General features: G+C 39.2%; 3 protein-coding genes across 3 annotated transcripts; 2 read left to right on the forward strand and 1 right to left on the reverse strand.

The window, feature by feature from the left end:
- Positions 1–6: 6 nt before the first annotated feature.
- LOC307030684 (long-chain fatty acid transport protein 2-like) lies at positions 7–8,560 on the forward strand. Its single transcript, XM_079667261.1, has 10 exons — positions 7–572; positions 1,288–1,497; positions 1,594–1,752; positions 3,085–3,209; positions 4,969–5,163; positions 5,367–5,457; positions 5,576–5,774; positions 6,187–6,284; positions 6,433–6,563; positions 7,261–8,560. The coding sequence occupies exons 1-10, from the start codon at positions 92–94 to the stop codon at positions 7,435–7,437; spliced, it is 1,866 nt and encodes a 621-aa protein (XP_079523387.1). The 5' UTR covers positions 7–91; the 3' UTR covers positions 7,438–8,560.
- Positions 8,561–10,297: 1,737 nt separating this feature from the next.
- Positions 10,298–21,385, forward strand: LOC307030685 (long-chain fatty acid transport protein 2-like). The gene is made up of 10 exons (XM_079667262.1): positions 10,298–10,941; positions 16,662–16,871; positions 17,000–17,158; positions 17,353–17,477; positions 17,655–17,849; positions 19,640–19,730; positions 19,814–20,012; positions 20,425–20,522; positions 20,785–20,915; positions 20,997–21,385. The coding sequence occupies exons 1-10, from the start codon at positions 10,461–10,463 to the stop codon at positions 21,168–21,170; spliced, it is 1,863 nt and encodes a 620-aa protein (XP_079523388.1). The 5' UTR covers positions 10,298–10,460; the 3' UTR covers positions 21,171–21,385.
- On the reverse strand, positions 21,171–25,993 carry hdc (histidine decarboxylase). Its single transcript, XM_079667260.1, has 12 exons — positions 25,951–25,993; positions 25,629–25,801; positions 25,433–25,546; positions 24,837–24,959; positions 24,599–24,736; positions 24,194–24,337; positions 23,667–23,733; positions 23,384–23,546; positions 23,038–23,128; positions 22,852–22,950; positions 22,588–22,689; positions 21,171–22,316 (listed from the first exon to the last, which is right to left on the reverse strand). The coding sequence occupies exons 1-12, from the start codon at positions 25,976–25,978 to the stop codon at positions 21,543–21,545; spliced, it is 2,016 nt and encodes a 671-aa protein (XP_079523386.1). The 5' UTR covers positions 25,979–25,993; the 3' UTR covers positions 21,171–21,542.
- Positions 25,994–26,258: the final 265 nt, after the last annotated feature.

Raw genomic sequence — 26,258 nt, forward strand, 5'->3', positions numbered from 1 at the left:
CACAATCCCTTTTTGCAACATTCCCCATTTTCTAGCAGTGCTGCACTTTTTTTCTTTTTTACAGGACTTGTGGCTTTTAAAACGAGACAATATGATGATGTATTTGATTTCAGTCATTTTAGCAAGTATCTTCATCATTCCGTTCGCAATAAAAACGTTGTCCCCTTATCTTTGGTTGGATATTCTGTATTTAAAGGATCTGCTGCGGATTTTAGTGACGTTCGTTTCGAGGAGAAGAAGGAGACCTTTCTTCTTTGTTTTGGACCGTTTCTTGGAGCAGACCGCGGCACATCCAGACAAGTCGTTCATTGTGTTTGAAAATGAACACTTCTCGTACACTTACACAGATAGAAGAAGCAATCAAACAGCCAACGCACTTCTGGCACAGCCTGGGTATAAAGCTGGGGACACCGTGGCACTTTTCATGGGCAATGAACCCGCCTTCATGTTTACCTGGCTGGCCCTGGCTAAATTAGGCTCTCCGGTGGCTCTTCTCAATCACAACATCCGCACCAAGTCTCTGCTGCACTGCTTCAACTGCTGCAAGGCCACAGTGCTGATAGCAGCCTCAGGTATGCATCTGGTAGTGTTTTAATGTGTTAATGACAACAACTTAAGGTAGCTGTGACTTGAGCCTTGCTTTCAGACTCAATGTCAAACTATATTCCATGGTTTAGGGTTTCATTTTGAGCCCAGTCATGCCTAATTCCAAGCTGTTTTTAGAAGAAGAAGTTAAAAGTTGTGGAATATGTTTTTTTTGGCCATCACAGTTTAGAAAATCCATCACAGTGGGCCTATAATGACTTGATCTCATGCAGGTGATGTTTCATCAGAGAAGAAAAGGTGTTGAGGAATTATCCAGAATGCACACCCTGCCCGATTATATTAACAGCGTCATGTGGAAGGAAAGGAGGCTTAAACAAGTTGTTAAATGGGGATGGCGTACTCGGTTTATACTTAATATTGACCATTTGAATGTAAAATGATGTTAATATTGATATTTGTTGTTGTTTAAAAGAGTCATCTGTGGTCAGTGACAGTTTTTAACCAAAGCTGGGATGCTAACCAAATTTATGCTCTCAAAATACGACCGTTGACATACCAAGTTTCTCTGACCAATGTCAATCTTTTCAGTCTCTGTTGTCTGCAGTCACAATTAAAGTGAAAGTCAAGGTTGAAAAGTGTTGTTTGATCATACTTAATCATACATTTTAGTGGGAAAATATCAGCATTCGGACCGGAAACTAGTATTTTCTGGTTCTGAGTATACTGTATGTTTCTTTGCAGAGCTAAAGGCAGCAGTGGAGGATGTGCTGCCCACCCTGACGGAGCAGGGCGTCACCGTGCTCCTGATGACCAAACACTGTGACTCACCTGGGATCGAGAGTTTTTCTGATAAAGTGGACGAAGCATCAGATTCCCCGCTCCCTCGATCCCTCAGATCACACATCACATTCAAAAGTCCTGCCGTTTATATTTACACCTCAGGAACAACAGGTATCTGAGTGGCGGCGTTTCATGTGATAATCTGTTCCCACAACAACTGTTCTTGAGTTTAAAGGTGTGTGCTGTCTGTGTCTTGCTGTATTTCAGGTCTCCCTAAGGCAGCTGTGGTCAATCAGAACCGCCTCTTAACAGCGTTGGCTGTTTTGGCTTCAAATGGTGTGACGTCTAGCGATATTATCTACCTCAACCTGCCTCTGTACCACACAGCGGGATTCATTATAGGCTTTATCGGCTCCATTGAGACAGGTGAGACCATTTAAGTGAAGCAGAGAGCGCAAAACAACTTGTGAGGCTGTGTGAGCTTCCTTGTATGAATACTTATTTTACTTAGCTAACATTGAGTTCTTCAGTTGTTTCCTGTATAGTCTTTATATTTGTATTGTAGGCCAAACTGTTTCAAATTCAGACTGCAGCAAGAGGTTAAGCCACCAAAGGTTTACCCTCTAGTCACTGTTTTACGTCTATGAGTTCACGGTTACTGCAATAGGTTCCCTCTGCAAAGCATTTAAGTCTAACATATATGTACCATTCATCAAACAAATCCATTTCAAAGAAAATGGTTTGAAATCTAAAAAAGGAACTCTAGAAGAAAAGACCTGATGACTAATTTATGACAGATCCGAGCTAAATGTATCATCATACATCTTTGACATATAGTCATTGTCCTAAGAAAACCACGTGTTGCTAATTATTTTGCTAAAGAAACTAGTTAAAAAAGCCATTGGATTATCTTGAATGTGTTGTCAAAAAGCTACAACAAGTCTGAGTAAGATCATGAAGTGTGCAAACTTAAAGATACATGGTTTTCACAGGAAAACAACGATACTTAAAGGTGCACTTCACAATTCTAATGAATGCCAATACATAATCCAATTCAACACACTATTTGTTATATTTAATGAGCACCACGATTTCCTAGCTCAGCAAAAGACAGGCAAAAGACCACAGATGTTAAACAAGAAAGGCAATGGGAGTGTGAGGGAATCAAAAGCAGCTATTACTTGTAAAAATGATTGGTTTTATGTCATTCTTTAAACTTTGAACTTGTTTTATACTGCACACAAAGTGGTGCCCCTGCTCCTCTTCTTGCCTCTGGGTTTCCTTGCAAAACTAAATGAGTCCTTTGTTGCTGGAAACCAGTAATCTGACCAAACCCAGATTACCTCTACTTTCTAACTGCTTCTTATTAAACAGACTAAAGTTCACACCGCTGTGATTTTCTGGGTAAGCAGCCTGAGTTACAGAAAGATATTCATGAAAATCCAACACTGTTTGAGAACAATCACCTTCCTGTTGTGCACTACATGCATTTAAATGGAATACACTTTATTATTGTTGGCATTATTTTCAGGGGGAAATATTCTAGTGGTAGACTATGGATACTGCAAATAATACAATCGTAATGTTTACATACAACTACCTGAAATATATTGATATTAATAATAACAAATATTGATAAATATCCCTTATAGGCATTACATATTTGTAAAAGGACATCACCCGTGTCTCTACTTTCATAACTGAAAATATATTTGCCTCATCACATTTTCTTTCTTTTTTTGCTGTCTTATTTTGAAGGGTCAACTATTATTCTGAAGAGGAAGTTCTCTGCCTCTCAGTTTTGGGACGACTGTAGGAAACACAGTGTGACTGTTGTGCAGTACATAGGAGAGGTGATGCGTTACCTCTGTAGTAAACCGAAGGTAAATGCTTTTTAAAGTGAATGACGCTGTTCCCAGATCTTCAGACAGTACTATTAAACTTAGCAGTACTACAGAACAGGAAAGTAAGAATATATTTTGCTGAAACTGCCCAGTTATTTACCTAAAGATTTGTATGGAGCTCAGTATCACTTTTTCCCTGTTAGCCTCTGCAATGGTGTCTTGGTCATCATGTGACATTTATAGTTCAGTTACAGTAAAGTCTGAGGTGAAACACAAACCAGGGGCGTTCCCGTAAAGCTGGCAGTGGATAAATGTCAACCTCCCTCCAAATATTTTAATTTGATTGATAATGCCTATCGAAGGAATATTCCTTTTGGACAGCATGTAATTGTACAATTTAAGGCTACTAAAACGTTTCTAATTGTTGTTTTAGTTATATGTGAAGGAAGTTACACGTAAACCGCCATACCTGATGCCTCATTTAAAAAATATATATGGCTACATAATGTTGACAGATTGATTGATTTATCGATCCCGCCCTTTAACCTTAATTGTATTTATTAATCAAATGGAAGTATTTTAATAGCTGCAGTGAGTACAACCCAAACAAGCTCACACAGGATATTTGGCTGTGGGACGCATGCCTCCTCTCTCTGCCGCCTCAACTGTTGTAAAACTCCTCGGAGCGAGACAGCTGCTGAAGCAGAGCTGAGAACCGGCTGCAACAAGCTGCCGCTAAGACAGATTCAGTCAGAGATAACTTCCCAAATCAGTACATTCCCACAGAGCAGCACAGCTGGCTTACCAAAATAGAAATCGTTAAATCACAACTATCGGGTTACAACCTCCTGCGTCATTATCTGTGGGGGTTCGAACAAAATGCAACTTTATGGATGCATCTCAAAATGAAAAGCTGAAATATGATCAATATACATTTGTAAGAGGAGGAATGCAACATCTCCACATCTCTTAAGGCGGACTCTGCTGTATTTAGGAGTACTACATTCTACCTACATGTATGGCCATTCAGAGTATCTTATTGCATCACATGAAGTGCAGTCTCAATTTACCGTGTGACCCTGTTAGAGTAGGAGGAGGTGGCCTGTCTGTATCTGGTCAACACTAGGAATAGATGCTGGCCTTTACTAAGGAAGACCATATTAAGTAACTTGGCAACCAAACATTTTACATAAGCATCATTGCTTGTGGAAACTGTTATGCAAATTATTACATACAGGCAGGGGTTAGCCATACTTGATCTGAGAGGATCCTAATGAGAGGCGTAATTAGATGACTGAAACTGTGACTGTGTGACACATATACAGTATGTTTGTTTATAAAGAAATACTTAACCCCACAATGAGTATTTGTATATCAAATAATCACACTGTGTTGACACTTAAATTCTTGAAGAACATTTTATTTTTCTTACATGCCATGCAAAAAAAATCGAAAACAGAAAAAAGTATTTATGAATTGAGGAGAAGTAGCATGAACATGCGGAAGGGTTTAAAATATATATATATATATATATTTTTTTTATATATATATCTTTTATAGATGAGACTTGGATTATAATGCACAAGTTGTGTGAGAGATGGTAAACAGATGTGGTTTCAAAATATTTTGTTGTTAAACACAGCCGTCTTTTACTTCAAATGTTAGTTCTTTGTTGACTGCGGAGGTATGCAAGAAAACATTCTTAAAAAATTGTCTTCAAGAATTATGTATCAAATCCTATATTTCTGTAGTACTGGCAACATTTGTGATCTAATGTTTTGTTTATGTGACAATGCAGAGAGAAAATGACAAGGACCATAAAGTAAAACTGGCCATTGGCAACGGTATCAGAGCAGAGGTATGGAAAGAGTTTCTCAATCGCTTCGGTAACATAGAGGTCCGTGAGTTTTACGCCTCCACCGAGGGAAATGTGGGATTTGTCAACTACGTAGGAAAAATTGGAGCTATTGGGCGAGTTAACTTTTTCCATCAGGTAAGAATAATATTGAAAAAAGCATTCAATTGTCTTTTAGCATTGTAATCTTATACAGGCAACTTAATTGTGTGGATGCAAAACACATAGGTGGCATAGAATCCCATGCTGCCAATAAATAATATGGTAAATATGTATTATTTTGCTGTCTGCGTAGAGGATGTTTGGCACATAATGAAACAGTGATGTGTTTCTTCCTGTAGAAGCTGTTTCCCTTCACTCTGATAAAGTATGACACCGAGCGAGATGAACCCATCAGAGATGATAATGGCCTCTGCGTGGAGGCACCCAAGGGTGAGAAAAAGAAACATAAAACTCAATAATAATTATGGATCTTATAGTCATATGATATCTACTGATGTAGGTGTTTAATGGACAATGGCTGTAAAAGACATGTCTCCTTTTTGTTAAGGTGAGACAGGACTGCTGGTGTCAAAGATCACAGACATCGCTCCTTTCGTCGGCTACGCCCAGAACGAAGAACAAACGGAGAGGAAGAAACTTCGTAATGTTCTCAAGAAGGGAGATCTTTACTTCAACAGTGGAGACCTCATGAGGATTGATAACGACAACTTCATCTACTTCCAGGATCGTGTAGGTGACACATTCAGGTACAGAACTCCTGAGCACCTTAATTTGATTCGTAAAGAAAAATTGTTTATGGTTTCAATACTGCAGGATCAGCAATGTAATAAAAGTAAAAAGTTGAAATAAAAAGGGTTAATAGATACATTTTTTAAGAAAAACAAAAGTTTATCTGCATATTGTGTGAAATGCAATATATACAGAACACATGAGGAAATCTGTGTTTTAAAGGCAATGATTAAAACAGAAAATTAAATATTGAAAGCAAGTCATTGGGAACAAATTGATTAACAAAGTCGTGTTAAAATGAATGATAATAGTAAGTAGACCTCTGGGCTCTGCAGGCACCCTATTTGACAGGATTATGAAAGCTGGGTAAAAAAAAAATGTCACTTAAAAAACACTATTTAATATAAAGTTTTAACTTTGAGCTTGCAGGTGGAAAGGTGAGAATGTAGCCACAAACGAAGTGTCTGACATTCTGACGATCAGCGATGGTCTCAAAGAAGCCAACGTGTATGGAGTCCAAGTGCCAGGTGACGGCCGTTTCCTATGCACATTTGACCTCACAGTATGTTTTAAGATCTCATGACTCCTAAATGCCAGAACATTGAAGAGAGACTGATTTGCAAATGAATTGGTCAACGAATGCTTTATCTGTTTCTATTTTGCCCGGCTATGCAGGGCATGAGGGGCGGATAGGAATGGCAGCGGTCACCATGAAGGAAGGCGCACAGTTTGATGGAAGTAGAATATTTAACCATGTGGTTAGCTACCTGCCTTCATATGCCCGACCTCGCTTCATAAGAATACAGGTACGGTTATTTCCCAACTCAATTCTCAGCACTACATTTTGAGAAGAAAGATCACGTTAAGTTTGCATACATTAAAATACCTAGAAAAAGGTTTTGTTCTCAAAAAAAGTAAATAACAAATATTTTGATGCAACCTTATCAATCTGGCAATACATATTCTCACTCTGTTTCGAGTGTGAAACAATCCTTCTAGGAATCTATTTTTCCAAGTTTGATCTAAATTGTTTTCTTTCTTATTATGACAAAAGAACCGTTGAAAATAAGAAGATTTTGTAAGGATAATCTTCCTTAAAAAATGTTGATCTGTAAAAAACAAATGGACCGAACAACATCTTGGCTGTTCTTTTTTTAATTTCTTTTTTGCATGCTTTTGTAATAGTCATTTTAGCAACAAGAGTCTGACATTCACCACTAACCCTTGTTCTCAGCAGGACTACAACATTCATGTTTGCTATCCCATTTGTTTCACAGATGAGCAAAACAGTTAAAAACTAAAGATGATCCTGATCTTTTTCCACATGTGTTTTAATCATAAACACAGGAGAGAAAACAGTTAAGATCACACTTACACAAATGGATCACCAGAATTTAGCTCCCTCAGTTGCCTCTCAGGGTGTCCGTACCATGTGATTAAAAGCAGATAAAGATATTTTGATACGATACCTGAATGATTGATTCGTACTCCTATTCTGTCCAGAATGCCGTGGAGGTGACGGGGACATTCAAGCAGATGAAGGTGAAGTTAGTGGAGGAGAGCTTTGATCCAGGATGTATCCAGGACCCTCTTTACATCCTTGACAATGAAGAGAAGAGTTACATACCGCTGACAGCTCAGGTCTACAGCTCCATCATATCAGGAAACATCAAACTATGAGAACGCTCTCTGTGTCCACTAACTGTGCCGGCTTCTCAGTCTGGCATAAACCTCTTTTTTAAAAGCAGTAGATGGATAATCAGTAGTGTAAGATTTGTTTTTAAGGATCCATTTTAGGGGCTGGAGTCGGCCTGTAAGGGAGGGAGTGAGTTTTATAATACATTTGTTGACAAGTGATGATATATATATATTATTTTACAAGCTGGTTTACTGCTTTCAAGTATGAGGACTGCTGCTTTGACTTCATTCAGTGTTAACATGTTGTTGAGAAATGTTGCTGTATATTTGGTTAAACAGTGAAAACAAACTCGTTAGAGGCTATAGGACTGTCTCTCATAGGTAGATATTTATGTGCCTATATATTTTAATATGAATTACTTTGATTCTTACTATACAGCCAGAAATAATGTTCATATGCACTTTTGCTAAGGTTTTACTCATCATAACTAAACAATACAAAGATAAATCTCAGTGGTGACATGGAAAAACCACAAGGTGGAGACAAATGCAAACTCTGTGCTCAGTGTAGTGGGGGTATACAGTACAATATTCACTTTATATAAATTAACATGGACAGTGCACTCAAATGTCCCCCAGATGTAATTGTTGAACATCTTATCATTCCAAAAACACGAAGATTAATCTGTGTCTAAAATATCACTGGATGCTCAACCACTACAGTTTATTTTAGGTGGAATAACTAAAGGATCATGATAAACAGAGGTACACAGAATACAGACTTCGCTGTCTAATTTCTTTTCTTCATATATGCTCTCTGTGAACATATATTGATCTTAATGGTATATCTGTTAACCCCTCCATAAAAGTGAATGAATAGAAAACAAAGGTGTGCATTTCTTTCAGGGAGAACAAGTCCTGCAGGTACAGCTCGTACTTTCAATATTTATACACTATAATCAGTTACATGCCAATTTTAACCAAATCTAGCCTACCAAAATGTAAATCACCAGAATAGACTTTTCTTTTGTTGGAGTAGTGTGAGTTTTGCACCCAACCAACCTGTCGTCACAAATACATGTTTTTCATGTTCCATTATTCTTTTTTGGTCCTGTTCATGATAGTGCAAAAAATATGGCCCTTAATAAAAACATCAATCAATCAATCAATGTTTATTTATATAGCCCAATATCACAAATGTTACATTTTTCTCAGTGGACTTCACAGTTTGTACAGAATATCAGTATGACAATACGACATCCTCTGTCCTTAGACCCTCACATCGTACAAGGAAAAACTTCCAGAGAAAACCCCACAGTTTAAAGGGGAACATGGGAGAAACCTCAGGGAGAGCAACAGAGGAGGGATCCCTCTCCCAGGACGGACAGATGTGTACGGAGCCCCTAAAGGGACATGGAAAAAAAAAAAAATGGAGAGAGAAAAAAAATAAAGTCAGGAAAACGGATTCGTTTCTCGTGAGCACGAGAAACAAATCCGTTTTCCTGACTTTATTTTTTTTGGAGAAAGTTACAGATGCACCAAGGAGGACGGGGAACACACATTAGACAACCATTTCATTGCAGACTGTTATGTTTACGTGGGGAAATGACAGAGCATACATTATTTGAGATAGACTATATTTTGAAGTCAGACTTAATTTTATGGACATTTCGGCCAGGGGTGTAGAGCTATTGGTTTAAGCACAGGATTGGCAAAACAGGAGAGTTTGTAAACCAGTCTGCTTTGATCTATGAATTAATGTCCGTGACTCGCAGAGTACCTGCTTCCCCCGCATCTTCTTTATAGGGAAACAAACACTCAGAACACACACACAGAGCCAGTGGCGGACTGCCCCACCCCCCTGATTTTTAGTCCCAGTCCGCCCATCATGCGTCCTGATGACCGGCGATCTCCTTCATAAAACTAATAAAAGGGGGAGTAATCGGGCAGTTCGGTGTGTGTGTAGAGGTGTGTGTGGTTAGTCACTCTTTATAGCTGTTCAATGAAGGTAAACACAGAAGGCGGTGCGTAAAAGCTCTTTTAGCGCTGGTGCTGCTCTTCTCTGAGTTACACGTCCCGCTGCCTCCTGGAGTGACCACACACCCCTGGCCGAAATGTCCTGAAAGTGAAGTCTGAGTACGAAATATATCTCAAATAATGCACTGTCATTTCCCCACGTAAACATAACAGTCTGCAATGAAATGGTTGTGTCCTGTGCGCTTCACTTCCTCCTTGGCGCACGAGATACTAACCCGTTATCCTGACTTTTTTTTTTCTCTCTCTTTTTTTTTTTTTTTTTTCATGTCCTTTTAGGGGCTCCGTAGATGTGCAATAGATGCCAGTAAATCGAAGAGATAATACATTTTACAGCTTAGGTAGACCAAATGTTTGGAAATGCATGTGTGTATATATATATATATATTCATATATGAATAAAAGCTCTTTCAATAAAGGTTACATGTCAGTTATGATAAGTTTAAAAAGTGTCACTCACCGTTTTTACTCTATAATTTATGTTGAAATAACATGACTTAATGATGACACATCATCAGCCCAGGCTTGTAAGGTAAGTAACAGGCATAAACCTTAGAAACCATGCTGTTTTTAAATTTGACAAAAGGTCATTCTAGGGTCATTTGGACAGAACAATTTTGACTTATGTTATTTTTTTACTGAACATCTGACAAACACATTCTATATCAGGGTTCACTTTGTTCCCAACTAGTTGCTGATCCTAAGTGAACCATTATTGGCAACAATACTTTGGAAACCAATCCTCTGCAGGTCATTTTGTTCCACAGCAGAATGATTACACAATAAACTGATTTGAGGAGGGAGGAGCAGTAAACGCATACAAAAAATACTATTTAAATCTGATTTCGACATCTGCGGAGGGAGAAGTGTTTTCCACCCATGAAGCCTTCAGTTACTCCCCTAGTAAACATTGGTCAAAGTTCGGTGCGTCGACTCAATAAAGGTCTGACTACATTCAGTTTTTGTGTTGTGTGCTGCTGAGAGTTTAAACTCTTAATACAGCCAGACTGACATTTTTGTTCTGACTAACAATGATAACATATATTTTATACACGGCTCTGGCAGGTTTGGCACTTTTGGTGTTATTGCTTCGCCTGAAAACTCGTTATTTTTTTCAAGATTTGAGTTTCGCCATTTCTTCAATTAAAATTGCTATAAGCCTTAACAAAATTAAGAAGCGGAAACCGTTTTACAGTATGCTGGACGGTTTTCTGGACAAAGTGGCGAAACATCCGCAAAAGAAGTTCATTATTTTCGAGGAAAGCTCGTACACCTACAGCCAAGCCGACAAAGAGAGCAACAAAGTGGCGCGAGCGCTGTCCACACACGCCGGCCTGAAGGAGGGGGATACGGTGGCCCTCTTCCTGGGAAATGAGCCTCACTTTGTGTGGCTCTGGCTCGCTCTTACCAAGTTGGGATGCATATCTTCTTTACTGAACTGCAACATCAGATCCAAGTCTCTGGTGCACTGCTTCTCCTGCTGTGACGCCAAGTTCCTGGTGGCTGGTGCCGGTAAGCTGATTTCGGGTTTACTGCAATTATTTGTGATTCCATACTTCCCAATCTTAATAATTTGTGTTAAAACGTGTACACTTACAAGAGACTACCAACAATATTACTTAAAAAAAAAAATTCTGTGCATGGTGTATACGTTTATCCAGAGATATTGTGGATGTTTAAAGGGATGATGCTGATATTGATATTTGGGACACTAATTGAATTGAATTATTTAAAAAAGTAATCCATAACACAAAAATAACAATTTGTATATGGAACCCTTACATTTGAAAAATTAAATCTGAAAAAAAAGCATTCAATAAGAAACATTTACCATTAACCCTCCGGTATCACTGTCGACGTTTTTGTCCATATGGGTCATTTTTCACTTTTCATTTTGCAATAACTTTGGTTGTGTTGGTGCAAATGGCCTGATTTTTTGTAACAAGGCTATTTTCTCGATCTATTTTGGAATTCCAATTTCAATTGTTCAAATCGGTCTTTAATTCACTGTGTAACAAATCGACTACGCAAATTAGTCATTCGAGACAAAAATGTCCACTGCAAAATTCTTTGATAAAAACATTATATTAAAAGGTTTTTTTCCCAACTTCTTTGGGTTCAATTTTTAAAGCAACTTCCGCCCTAATAGAAAATACCAAAAATGTAATCATTTTCAGGATTTTAACTCTTTAAATGCCATTTTGAAAACATGAAACCGCTGTTTTTTTTCATGATGAAAAAAGAGAAAATTAGTTATTTTCTCAAAAATACATATCTGGTGACTGGCTCTTTTTTTTTTTTATAACAGTCTTGGATATGTCAAATATTAGCAGCAAAATTGATTTTTTTTGTTGCATTATTAGTTAAAAGTTACATATTAGTCATTCGGGACAAAAATGTCCACTTCCAAAAACTGCACTAAAATGACAACAGATTAATATTTTTTAAAATCTTTTGGGCTTAAATCTTTCAATCAACTTCAGTCCTGATCAAAAATACCAAATGTTAAATTATGTTCAGGATTTTAACCCTTGAACTGCCAGTTTGAAAACATGAATTAGCTTTTTCTAGGAAAAACATGCAAAAAAAGGCAGTTATTTTCCATATAATGAATGTTGGGGGGGTCGGCTTTTTTTTTTATCACAGTCTTGGATATGTCAAAGATTAGCAACAACATTTATTTTGGTGCATTATTAGTTTTTGCACAGAATCAGATTAAACAAAAAACTCACACATTAGCCACTCGTGTCCCATCCACTCCCATTATAACCACATCTTTTGATCTCTCCGCAATACCGGTATAAAATCATGCATTTTGTAATGTCAGGGTTTTATTTTGGAGGAAAATAGTTCAATTTGTCCTTTTTATTCTATATCACCAAATGTGACATTTTACCCTTGAATTACATGCTTGTCATTTCTTGGTTTCTTTGCCTGTTGTATAATGGGGCCCTGACAGCCATTGGAATACATGTATGCAACTAATATGATGTAGGTGTGTTGGTATGGATGTGGAAGAGTGATATCAGCTGAGAAATATATGTGTGTGTGTGTGTGTGTGTGTGTGTGTGTGTGTGTGTGTGTGTGTGTGTGTGTGTGTGTGTGTGTGTGTGTGTGTGTGTGTGTGTGTGTGTGTGTGTGTGTGTGTGTGTGTGTGTGTGTGTGTGTGTGTGTGTGTGTGTGTGTGTGTGTGTGTGTGTGGATGTACAGTGTGTGTGTGTACAGAGACAACAATATACAGTAGATTTGGTTTACAGCAAGTCGCAGTTTTTGCCTCATATCTTTCTTTCTTTCTTTCTCTCTGTTTCTCTCACTCCCTCATTCCCAAACTCATACACACTCGTACATATTAAACCTCCTTGTATGTGTGTGAGTGATTGTGTGTGAGAATGAGACAGGAGTAAGTGTGCTCTCATGGCGTTTTGTTTTTCATTTGTGCTGTTTCATGTGTCTTTGAGGTAAACAGATGTATGATCTTGACCCAGCTTGACCCGATGTTTTGAATTGTTTGGAACTTCAAAGTCCTTTGATAATTACTCTTTAGCAAAGAGATATACACAGCCATACATACAGTCCTTGAAGTAAATAAAAACACCTGGCTGCAAAGCCAAAGCTTCAAATATGTGTAGTTTGGCTGGATGGTCATTTCATTCCTGTGATACGCAACAAGCAGTAAGATGAAGAGGAGCTTCTCTGTGGGGCAAGAGGTCTCAAGCAGCCCGTAACTTGAGCTGCAGGACTCATCCTCTGAAACAGAAACTCCCTGAGAAGGAGAATCTGGTGTGGATCTGAACTGTGCTTGAAGGGAGTCAGCACAAAGATAAAACACTTCTTTGCCAAACATGAGAAGGAGAATCTGATGTGGAGTTTGCAGTGGAGTCTGATCCTTCTTCGTCCGACCCTTCCCCTGAAAGTGGAGAGGACACAGAGGATCCCATCCCGTAGCTGCGCTACATGCCTCTGCACTATCCTATCCGGAGGATCGTGTCCATCATGGGTGGACATCAAAACATTTTCAAATCTGGTTTCCCTCTCACGAGGAAACGCCACGCTACATTCCTGCTGCCAGAGGTTTTGTTTCAGGGCCCACGCGTTATGCCATTACGAGTGGCATGAATAAGAATTCATGACGTGGAATCCTTCTTTGATTTATTCTTTACCCCTGAGATCATCAGCAGTATTGTCGACATGACACACCTGCATGGGGGACGTCCGGTGGCAAACTGAAGGGATGTTGATGCCACAGATGTTTGAGCAAACATTGGATAGGATATTGCAGAGGAATGTAGCGCAGCTACGGGATTGGATCTTGTGTGTTCTCTCCACTTTCAGGGGAAGGGTCAGATGAAGAACGATCAGACTCCACCACAAACATCTGATCATTTCTCTAAGCATGGCTTCACGTGGCGGCGCAACGAATATTCTTGTTACTCCTGGGGCAATCTCTGGTGCTATCATCCCCTTTGTGGTGTGATTGAGGAGGAGATCACTAAGGACTTTAGTGACCATCAGGCTTTTTCCATCTAAAAGGTTTTGTATTCCTTGATACATCTCAACCTCATCACCATCGTGTTGTTCCTCAGCAGCTCCTCTGCAGCTCCTCAGCAGCTCCTCTGAAGCTCCTCAACCTCCTCAGCAAAGGACCTCATCGATTCCTCTGTGTCAACGTGGGATTCGGGGCAGAATTGTTCCTTCTTCTCTGCCCCCATCCGATAAATGAACTGTTTGGCAAAAAAGTGTTTTATCCTTGTGCGGACTCCCTTCAAGCACAGTTCAGATCCACACCAGATTCTCCTTCTCAGAGTGTTTCTGTTTCAGAGGATGAGTCCTGCAGCTGAAGTTACGGGCTGCTTGAGACCTCTTGTCCCACAGAGAAGCTCCTCTTCATCTTACTGCTTGTTGCGTATCACAGGAATGAAATGACCATCCAGCCAAACTACACATATTTGAAGCTTTGGCTTTGCAGCCAGGTGTTTTTATTTACTTCAAGGAGTGTATGTATGGCTGTGTATGTCTGTTTGCTAAAGAGACATTATCAAAGGACTTTGAAGTTCCAAACAATTCAAAACATCGAGGTCAAGCTGGGTCAAGATCATACATCTGTTTACCTCAAAGACACATGAAACAGCACAAATGAAAAACAAAATGCCATGAGAGCACACTTACTCCTGTCTCATTCTCACACACAATCACTCACACACATACAAGGTATAAGGAGGTTTAATATGTACGAGTGTGTACGAGTTTGGGAATGAGGGAGTGAGAGAAAAAGAGAGATAGAAAGAAAGAAAGATATGAGGCGAAAACTGCGACTTGCTGTAAACCAAATCTACTGTATATTGTTGTCTCTGTACACACACACACACACACACACACACACACACACACACACACACACACACACACACACACACACACACACACACACACACATTTCTCAGCTGATACCACTCTTCCACATCCATACCAACACACCTATGTCATATTAGCTTCATACATGTATTCCAATGGCTGTAAGGCCCCCATTATACAACAGGCAAAGAAACCAAGAAATGACAAGCAATGGTAAAATGTCACATCTGGTGATATAAAATAAAAAGGACAAATTGAACTATTTTCCTCCAATATAAAACCCTGACATTACAAAATGCATGATTTTATACCGGTATGGCGGAGAGATCAAAAGATGTGGTTATAATGGGAGTGGATGGGACACGAGTGGCTAATGTGTGAGTTTTTTGTTTAATCTGATTCTGTGCAAAAACTAATAATGCACCAAAATAAATGTTGTTGCTAATCTTTGACATATCCAAGACTGTGATAAAAAAAAAGAAAGAAGCTGACCCCCCCCAACATTCATTGAAAATAAGTGCCTTTTTTTGCATGTTTTTCATAGAAAACGCAAATTCATGTTTTCAAACTGGCAGTTCAAGGGTTAAAATCCTGAACATAATTCAACATTTAGTATTTTTGATCAGGACTGAAGTTGATTGAAAGATTTAACCCCAAAAAGTTTTAATAAATATTAATCTGTTGTCAGTTTAGAGCAGTTTTTGGAAGTGGACATTTTTGTCCCGAATGACTAATGTGTAACTTTTTTTGTTCAATCTGATTTTGTGCAAAAACTAATAATGCAAAAAAATCAATTTTGCTGCTAATCTTTGACATATCCAAGACTGTGATAAAAAAAAAAGAAGCCGACCCCCCGAACATTTATAATATGGAAAATAACTGCCTTATTGTGCATGTTTTTCCTAGAAAAAGCTAATTCATGTTTTCAAACTGGCAGTTCAAGGGTTAAAATCCTGAACATAATTTAACATTTGGTATTTTTGATCAGGACTGAAGTTGATTGAAAGATTTAACCCCAAAAAGTTAAAAAAAATATTAATCTGTTGTCATTTTAGAGTAGTTTTTGGAAGTGGACATTTTTGTCCCGAATGACTAATATGTAACTTTTTTGTGCAATCTGATTTTGTTCAAAAACTAATAATGCAAAAAAAATCAATTTTGTTGCTAATCTTTGACACATCCAAGACTGTTATAAAAAAAAAAGAGCCAGTCACCAGATATGTATTTTTTGGAAAATAACTAATTTTCTCTGTTTTCATCATGACAAAAAACAGCGGTTTCATGTATTCAAAATGGCATTTAAAGGGTTAAAATCCTGAAAATGATTACATTTCTGGTATTTTCTATTAGGACTGAAGTTGATTGAAAGATTTAACCCCAAAAAGTTAAAAAAAATATTAATCTGTTGTCAGTTTAGAGTAGTTTTTGGAAGTGGACATTTTTGTCTCGAATGACTAATATGTAACTTTTTTGTGCAATCTGATTTTGTGCAAAAACTAATAGGGCGGAAGTTGCTTTAAAGACTGAACCCAAAAAAGTTGGGAAAAAAACCTTTTAATATAATGTTTTTATCAAAGTATTTTGCAATGGACATTTTTGTCTCGAATGACTAATTTGCGTAGTCCAATCGAATGATACCGGAGGGTTAAAACAAAATCTATTCCTCCCTTCTTTCTGGTAAACAAACCACTCTAATATGCCTCAAAACTAGTTTGCATTCCTATACTGCAATATCTTGTTTGTCAATTCATTTATTGGACTGGGCTTTGACTTTCTCGGCTTAATTCCCATGATCTGTAATGATTGATTCACCATGTTTATTATATCAGCACTGACCTCCAAGAAGTCTGAACTTCCTTGTTCGGTTTTGTCTCTCTCAGACTTGAAACAGGCTGTAGAGGAGGTGTTACCCACCTTGACCGAGCAGGGTGTGCGTGTGTTTATCCTCAGTGAGCACTGTGAGGTGGAGGGCATTGAAAGCCTCTCTGATAAAGTTCAGCAGGCCTCAGACCAGCCTCTGTCACCTCAGCTGAGGGCCAACGTTAACATTAAGAGTCCCGCACTCTACATCTACACCTCAGGAACCACAGGTAATCTGACAGGCTCATCTGACCTTCCCTTCTAATCTGTGATTGTGTTTATAGTCTGCAGACCTTGAGCTGCAGAGATAGGACAATAAAAAATGGCTGCGTCTGCTTCTAATGGCGTTTTCTCTCAGGACTTCCCAAGGCAGCTGTTATCAACCACGAGAGGCTATGGATGTCAAGCTTTCTTCAGTCCATAGCTGCTGTCCGCTCAGACGATGTCCTCTTCCTGTGCCTGCCTCTTTACCACACTTCTGGATTTGTGATGGGGCTTTGTGGAGCCATGGAACAAGGTAATTCACAAGATCATAAACCTACCAATGATTCACAGGGTGCATGCTGATTGTTTAGTCAAGGCTAAACAAGTGATATGGACTAGTAGTGTCCAACTATATTCGTATTTCAAGGTCCTCAAGGTCAAAAACACTTTCTTAGCTCTAACTGTGACTTTATTTTGTGTTGCTTGAATCTGTGCCTTCATTTGCAGGCATCACGGTTGTTTTAAAACGTAAGTTCTCTGCCTCCAACTTCTGGAACGACTGTAGGAAGTACAACGTGACAGTTATTCAGTACATTGGAGAAATTATGCGCTACCTCTGCAACACACCTAAGGTAAAACCCTGTGTAATGTCACATATGGTCATGTTGTTTTAACACATTACAACAATATAGCACATACATTCATTAGCAGCCTTGATAGTTTTATTCGATATTTTCATGTATCAAAACCAAACAAAACAACACAATGTGAGGTCTCTTATTCTTGTCTCACCTCTTGCTCTCCTCTAGCGAGACAATGATAAAGATCATAAGGTCCGACTGGCCCTGGGGAACGGGTTAAGGAGCGACACCTGGGAGGATTTCCTGCAGCGATTTGGGGACATTTGTATCTGTGAATGCTACGGAGCGACTGAAGGAAATGTTGGCTTTGTCAACTACTGTGGCAAAGTTGGAGCTATTGGCAAAGAGCATTTTCTCCACAAAGTAAGAAGTTGCTAATGCTAATAGGTTTTCAGTAATATTTTGTGGGTTAACATTTTACGCCATGCGATGAACATGCAGCTGCAATAGCATATACAGTGGGGCAAAAAAGTATTTGTGCAAGTTCTCCCACTTAAAAAGATGAGAGAGGCCTGTAATTTTCATCCTAGGTATACCTCGACTATGAGAGACAAAATGAGGAAAAAAAATCTAGAAAATCACATTGTCTGATTTTTAAAGAATTTATTTGAAAATTATGGTGGAAAATAAGTATTTGGTCACCTACAAACTAACAACATTTCTGGCTCTCACAGACCTGTAACTCCTCCTCTGTCCTCCACTTGTTAACTGTATTAATGGCACCTGTTTGAACTCGTTATCAGTATAAAAGACACCTCTCCACAACCTCAAACAGTCACACTCCAAACTCCACTATGGCCAAGACCAAAGAGCTGTCAAAGGACACCAGAAACAAAATTGTAGACCTGCACCAGGCTGGGAAGACTGAATCTGCAATAGGTAAGCAGCTTGGTGTGAAGAAATCAACTGTGGGAGCAATTATTAGAAAATGGAAGACATACAAGACCACTGATAATCTCCCTCGATCTGGGGCTCCATGCAAGATCTCACCCCGTGGGATCAACATGATCACAAGAACGGTGAGCAAAAATCCCAGAACCACACGGGGGGACCTAGTCAATGACCTGCAGAGAGCTGGGACCAAAGTAACAAAGGCTACCATCAGTAACACACTACGCCGCCAGAGACTCAAATCCTGCAGTGCCAGACGTGTCCCCCTGCTTAAGCCAGTACATGTCCAGGCCCATCTGAAGTTTGCTAGAGAGCATTTAGATGATCCAGAAGAGGATTGGAAGAATGTCATATGGTCAGATGAAACCAAAATACAACTTTTTGGTGAAAACTCAACTAGACGTGTTTGGAGGAGAAAGAATGCTGAGTTGCATCCAAAGAACACCATACCTACTGCGAAACATGGGGGGGGGGAAACATCATGCTTTGGGGCTGTTTTTCTGCAAAGGGACCAGGACGACTGATCCGTGTAAAGGAAAGAATGAATGGGGCCATGTATCGTGAGATTTTGAGTGACAACCTCCTTCCATCAGCAAGGGCATTGAAGATGAAACGTGGCTGGGTCTTTCAGCATGACAATGATCCCAAACACACCGCCCGGGCAACGAAGGAGTGGCTTTGTAAGAAGCATTTCAAGGTCCTGGAGTGGCCTAGCCAGTCTCCAGATCTCAACCCCATAGAAAATCTTTGGAGGGAGTTGAAAGTCTGTGTTGCCCAGCGACAGCCCCAAAACATCACTGCTCTAGAGGAGATCTGCATGAGGAATGGGCCAAAATACCAGCAACAGTGTGTGAAAACCTTGTGAAGACTTACAGAAAACGTTTGACCTCTGTCATTGCCAACAAAGGGTATATAACAAAGTATTGAGATGAACTTTTGTTATTGACCAAATACTTATTTTCCACCATAATTTGCAAATCGATTCTTTAAAAATCAGACAATGTGATTTTCTGAATTTTTTTTTCTCATTTTGTCTCATAGTTGAGGTATACCTAGGATGAAAATTACAGGCCTCTCTCATATTTTTAAGGGGGAGAACTTGCACAATTGGTGGCTGACTAAATACTTTTTTGCCCCACTGTATATATATATGTATATATAGAGAGAGAGATGCAGTATGAATTAAAATGTTAGAAGATAAGATTCTTTATATAACTACTACTTTATTTTTTCTCACGTTTTATTCTCCAATTGCATTTTAGATGGGATATAAGTACGCCCTCATAAAGTATGACACGGAGAAAGAGGAGCCCGTCAAAAATTCCAAGGGATTTTGTATTGAAGTCCCCAAAGGTCAGAAACCCCCCCCCCCCCCCCCCCTTTTTATGAGTCTTGAAATCTAGCTCTTACTAATAAACATCCTGTGCTTCTTACAGGAGAGACCGGGTTGTTTGTGGGGAAGATCGAAGAAAGAACTCCTTTCAGTGGCTACGCCAAGAACCATCAGCAGACAGAGAAGAAGAAGCTAAGAGATGTGTTTGTGAAGGGAGACCTCTACTTTAACAGTGGTGACCTTCTAAAGATAGACAAGGAGGGATTTGTCTTCTTTCAAGACCGAATTGGAGACACTTTCAGGTGAGTGGTTTGAACAAAGTTGATGAGCTGAGCGGGTAATGGAACATCTAGGAACAGCTTTAGATATCAAATAGATGTGTTGACATTTGTAGAACATGTCACTCCCTAAAAGGTTCACAAACTCATTCTGTGTTTGACTTGGTAAATTAATTGGAAAATAACTATTATATATTAACTTTTACATTTGACCTCTGCAAACTTAATTAAAGATGTGGACACAACATTACATTGTATTATATTCAATACCTATAAAGCATTTAATTTAGCTAATATAATTTCAGATTCATCATTGAATTATAATTTTATAATTCTGTGTTTGTTTGCTAATTATGACCAACTTTTCAGTGCTAAATGAAAACATAGCAGTCAAGTTATGCATTTACTGTCTTTGTTTTATTGACCCTGAATAAAGGTGGAAAGGCGAAAATGTAGCAACGACAGAGGTGGCCGATCATTTGCTGATGTTGGACTTTGTCGAGGAGGCTAATGTCTATGGTGTGAAGGTGCCAGGTAAGAATCACTTTGTTAGTAAGGATTTATGGTGCTGAAAATCTGTAACTCCTAAAAACGAAATGTTAGTTAAAGCCTTGCATCTGATCATTAAATGTGTTTGATTGTTTATTCATTAGACTATTTATATTCATATAGAATTTCACAATAATCATACACAATTTTTGTAATTTGTTTCCATTAAGTGCTTCTATAAAACGGAGAGACATTTATAATCCTCTCCTGCTAAAGTTGTCATTTGACTTTCTCCTTCACTTTTAAGGACACGAGGGACGAGTTGGAATGGCAGCAGTGAAGCTCAAAGAAAGCATGGACTTTGACACCAAAGCTGTCTATCAACACGTCAAAAACTACCTCCCCAGTTACGCAAGACCCCGCTTCGTTCGCTTGCAGGTAAGGAAAGTCTTGCTGAATACGTTTATAACACATAACAATTCATGGATTCGTCTGAATATGTCTCTGTTTGTCTGGCAGGATGCAGTGATAGTTACTGGGACGTTTAAGCAAATGAAGGTGAAACTGGGACAGGAGGGCTTTGACCCGGCTGCCATCAGTGACCCTCTGTTCTACCTGGAGGACAACAACAACTATGTACCCATGACTCAGCAGATATTCAACTCCATCACAGATGGAAAAATCAGGCTCTGAATGAGTACAGTGTTTATTGTTGGATTGTGAACCTCAAAATAATACATTTGATTTTGAGATTTTAAGTGATACTGGATGTCAAATAATGATAAATGGCATTCACATTGAACATTTATGTACAGCACATTTCATGAGCTACTTGAAGGGAATATTGTGTACTGAAATATTTTTAAGGGATTTAATTGAAAATTAAAAACATGATTGTACTGAGTAAAGCAATCCCAAATCATTGACATGGTTATACAGTGATCTTAGATTTGCCAAGAACTGAAAGTGCTGGCACAGCAACCGGCCTGAACAGTAGTAAATTGCTCAATACAGCTGAATTACTGTCTGTATCTAATCTACTGTACTTAACTGCTTTTAGGATCATTATAGAAGCTTAGGTGCTGTGGTGGTTTCCAGTGGATTGGTAGAGGGGGCAGTGTTAGCAACAGGAGAAGAAGACATACAGTTAATTCTTCTGCAGGTGGAGGATACGTTTTTTGTAGTTGTCTGTGAAACCTTTACAGGGCAGCAGAGCTGGTGCGGGCCACACTGCACCCACTGGTTGCAGAAACTGGGCACGCTGTAGAACTTTGTCAGCTTTTTTAGGACCTTTTTATCCATGAGATTTGAAGGCACCTCTGTAATCTTAAACATAGGACCAGATCCTGCTGTCGATTGCGTGCTAGGGAGGGCGCCTGCATCATCTTTAAAACTAGGCCTTGTATCAAAGTCGTAGCCAGACAGTGGCCCCCTGCAAGTGTAAGGCAGAGGCTCGCTGCTGCAGCTGAGAGAGCGCATTGGTCTCCTGGATCTGTTCCAGGCCTTGTCAATCCACAGCTCCACCTCAGCCTTTTCAAGACAGGAGACAGCATCCTCGCTCCCCTCAGACTGCATGTCAGAGTCGAGGTATTCGTCCATCACCTCATCTCTCCCTGATTTTGGTTGGTCTGCATTGTTCAGAGCCTGAATCTCAGCCAGGAGAGTGGAAGCTGTTTTGGAGATGATGCTCCAGTCTTTAAGGATGTCCTCTGCGGTGGTGAACTGCGAGGTCACCGTGAATCTGATGATGCGCTTGGTGTTAATGTCTGCAGGGATCAGGTACATGGTGCCTGAGCGCGTCAGTCTCCTCAGCAGCTCTTGTGTCAAAGCATTTCCCCCCTAGAATAAAAAATACATAAATATTGCTAGGCCAAAAAACCCAAACGTCTCAAATAAACTCAAACATTTAGAGGAAATAATTTCAAGGTTACCACTTTTAATGATCTCCTATATTGCTCTGAACTTGACTAGCATGCTCTTGAAAAACTTTATTTCCTTATAAATTAACTGACCTTTATATGAGATGTTACTTTCAACAATGATTAGCAAGTCAAAGACATGTTGCTCAACAAAGTTTACTGCATAGACAATTTAAATCTGTGCCACCTACTTTTAGGCAGAACACCACCAGGCCAAGGTGCCTCTCAGCGGGAACTTCGAAATTTGGGTCACTCCTAATGTGAGACTCCAAAAGCTTCGCCATCTCAATCCCCTGATGCAATACAGAAATATACATGTAAATCCTATAATTGAAAGACAAATAAAAGCTTTGGGATGTCCTAGTATTTTATACATAAATACATGTTCATAATCTGATTACATTGGATATTCATTCCTTCAATAATTTGCATTAAAATAACTGAGTGCCACTTACATGTCTGATATGAGCCTGGAGGTTTTTCAGGCCAAAGGAGCGCATAACAAACCAAAGTTTCAGAGAACGGAAACGTCGGCTGAGGGGAATTTGCCAATTCTGAACAGAAAGACAAGGTTTCCTTATATGAAATGATTCACTATAATAAATAGAAATGTAATTAGGTGATACAAGACAGTATGTTACCATGAAGTCTGTGGCTGCCTGTGAGTTTTCATGTCTGAGGTAAACAGGGTCAACAGTGAACGTCTGTTGGAGCTTATATTTATCTTTTACCCTGAGAAAACAAGGTAAACCCATATTAACAAATAAACAAGCATCTTTCACTTAGTATTAATTGTTTTTTTTATCTATCATATAGTTTGAATTAAATGTACTATTAAGTTGATTCTTATTTGGGCTTTTGCACTATAATGTAAGTATACAAATCTGCTATTGCTATAGAAAATAAAAACGAATTATCCAACAAAGAACATGCTTTTCATCCATTATTTCTGAAGAGCTGAGACAAGTATTTAGCACTCTTACTCACCAGAAAGCTGTGCAGTCAAAGTGAACCATCATCCACTTGGAAGGGTTGAAGACAAAGGAGTCAGCGAGATCAATGCCCTCCAGGGACCAGCGCAGCTCAGGACAAAAGTATGCAGAGCCAGCGTACGCGGCATCAACATGGAGCCACACTCCCTCTTCTGCACCTGTAGAAGAGATTAAAATACAAGTACTGTCCACGCGCATCTCAAAAAGACAACTCAATGTTTTGACTTCACAGACATTTTTTTATACAGATATTATTAGGAGTGAATTTTAAGACGTACAGACTGGTCCAAGTTCAGACAGATTGTCAAAGGCACACACTCCTGTAGTTCCCAAAGTTGCACACAGCTGAACACAGGAGAAAACAAAACCACCAATGAGATGAAAGTTTCAATGTCAGTTTTTTGTAGTATTTGAAACACAAACCTAGGTTTTTATCAAACCAAATTGTACATAATTATGTTTTAAGAATACCACTTGATATTTGTAGGTTTCAATACATACATCCACAGATCTACTTTAATACTAGAAGTCGTTCTATCAAAATTCTAGTGAGGTAAACATATCTAAGTGTTTTAGCAAAATATATTGAAAACATGAAAGCAGCTGTTATTTTAAATGTCCCATGACTGTCACATTAGTGTAGATAGTTGAAGCAACTCTATATAAAAATCAAGCCCTTATAATACTTGTGAGTATTCCTAAACATACTGTACAAAAGGTCATCGAGGGTAAACATAATTTAGTAAACACTGTAAATCTCCACCTAAACACCCCATGATACCCACCCATCCTTCAGTCTACGTACCATGAAAGGGACCAGTCCCATCCTCCTGTCTTCCTGTATGGCTTGTTTCAAAGTGTGTCCTCTCAGAGACAACTGATCATCAGTGGGAAGAAACCTGATCTTCACCAGAGAGATCAGACCTGCCTTCTCAACCGAGGAATGAGCCTATAAAAGCAGTAAACATTTCAGGTCACCTTCCACCCTGGCAGACAGATTTCTACTTGAATTAGGGAAAAGTAACTTGTTATTCAATGAAATTCTTGATTTCAAAATAATGAGGGATTAAGGTTAGACAATGCATTCCATATCTCACATTATGTGTCAGATACAATTCAAAGGGGATTAAATATAGGTTTCAGAGAGAGCCGGTGGAAACGTTCAGTGACCTGCCGCAGTAGCAGGTGAGGTGAAAAAACGGACACTGACCTGATCTGAAGCGTAGGCCACTAGTCTTGAATTTAGCACCGAGTCGTCCACGTCCTGCTCGAGGTCAGGACGCAGCTGCAACATTTTGTCTTTCCTGGCTGCCAGAAGAGTGACCAGTGTGCTCTCACTGACTGTACTCTAACAAGAGGTTCAGGCAGAAGAGAGACTTAAAAAGTTACTGCAGAGAATACTTTCAAGTTTGGCGTTTGAATAAAATCAGATCAGGGTATTCTCAAACCTGCAGTATGCCTCCACCTCTGCTGTCAGGATGGTGATGCAGGAAGAAGGAGGGGAGTCCCAGTGCTTTACACAACCAGTCCATCACATTCATTTCCAACTCAGTACATGCTGGGCTGGAGGCCTGTTCAAAACCAGCAACAAACTCTATTGTATGTCTTCAATCAGAGCTGGGCTATTTGGAAAAAATCTTCTATGCCTAGTTATTTCCTTTCTATATGTAGAGACACATCACGATATAGCATGTTTTCCTGTAATTAAATAGCCTATATAAAATAATCACATGGTAAAGCCTATTATTTAAACTACTGATTTAAAAAGAAATGACAAATGAAAAGTTTCTAAGAACTTTAGTCTGAAATGAAACAGTTTCAAGCTAAAATAATGCATGCAAATACAGATTAATCACATTAAGACAATAGTTTGCTTTAACTACTGTAACTGAGGTGATTGTTATTACCAGTTAAGAAACCTCATTGTGTATCACAATATCTATCCATATGATTACATCACCATGCAAACCCATTGAAAAACGCGAATGTAGTTATGTTTTCTTAGTTGTCTTGAGGTAGTGTAGAAGGTGAGTTGTTGCCTTACCCAGGTGAATCCAACACAGTTAATGGCATCGGCCAGCATGTCCCCAAGCATGGAGGGCCAGGAGGTCAGACTGGGGTAGTAGGCGTGCATATGAGGACTCTGCCAGTGAACCACCTGAGGGAGAAGAGGAGACAGAACTTGCTTCAGAGACATCGTTTCTGACTTCTGATGATAATGTTTGACAGTAGGAACTTACTCCTGGCATGATGACTTTCTCGATATCCTTGAAGATGCTCTCCCAGTCCTCCGGCTCCTCGGGCGCAGTATCAGGAAGAAGCTCCCTCATGTAGCCCGGCTTCACATCTGGAATCACCCTCCTCTCCCTGATGGTGCCCAGATACTGTGTGATGTAGTCCACCAGCTCCTTACCTGGTCAGAAACAGACACTTTAACAGCTGCAAGGATACTTCTAGTGAAATACATCTTTATTCTGACTATTGTTTGCTAATCATTATTTTCAGTGAGATATAACATCAAAACAAAACATGTCATTACAATGAAATGAAAGCTAGCATTACCTCTGCGATTGTATTCTTCAGGCTGCATTATTATTTTCAGATGAGAGCTTTTTGGTTATATTTGTTGTGCGAAACAGCTGTCTGCAATGATGCTTTTTGTATCTTTTGGCAGAGATCACAGAACTATATAGGTCCTGTTGTGAAGAGCACGCCCTGAAGTGGTGACGCATTTGAACCATCAGACAAATGCCCATCACTACATTTGCACCAAATATTTACCCTCTGCTAGTGGAAATTATTTCCTTATGCAGATCATTGTGAGATTATACTGTATTAAGTTTAATAGGATAATATTATCAACGGTATAA

This window comes from Notothenia rossii (genome assembly GCF_949606895.1).
Source record: "Notothenia rossii genome assembly, chromosome: 2".
NCBI lineage: Eukaryota > Metazoa > Chordata > Actinopteri > Perciformes > Nototheniidae > Notothenia > Notothenia rossii.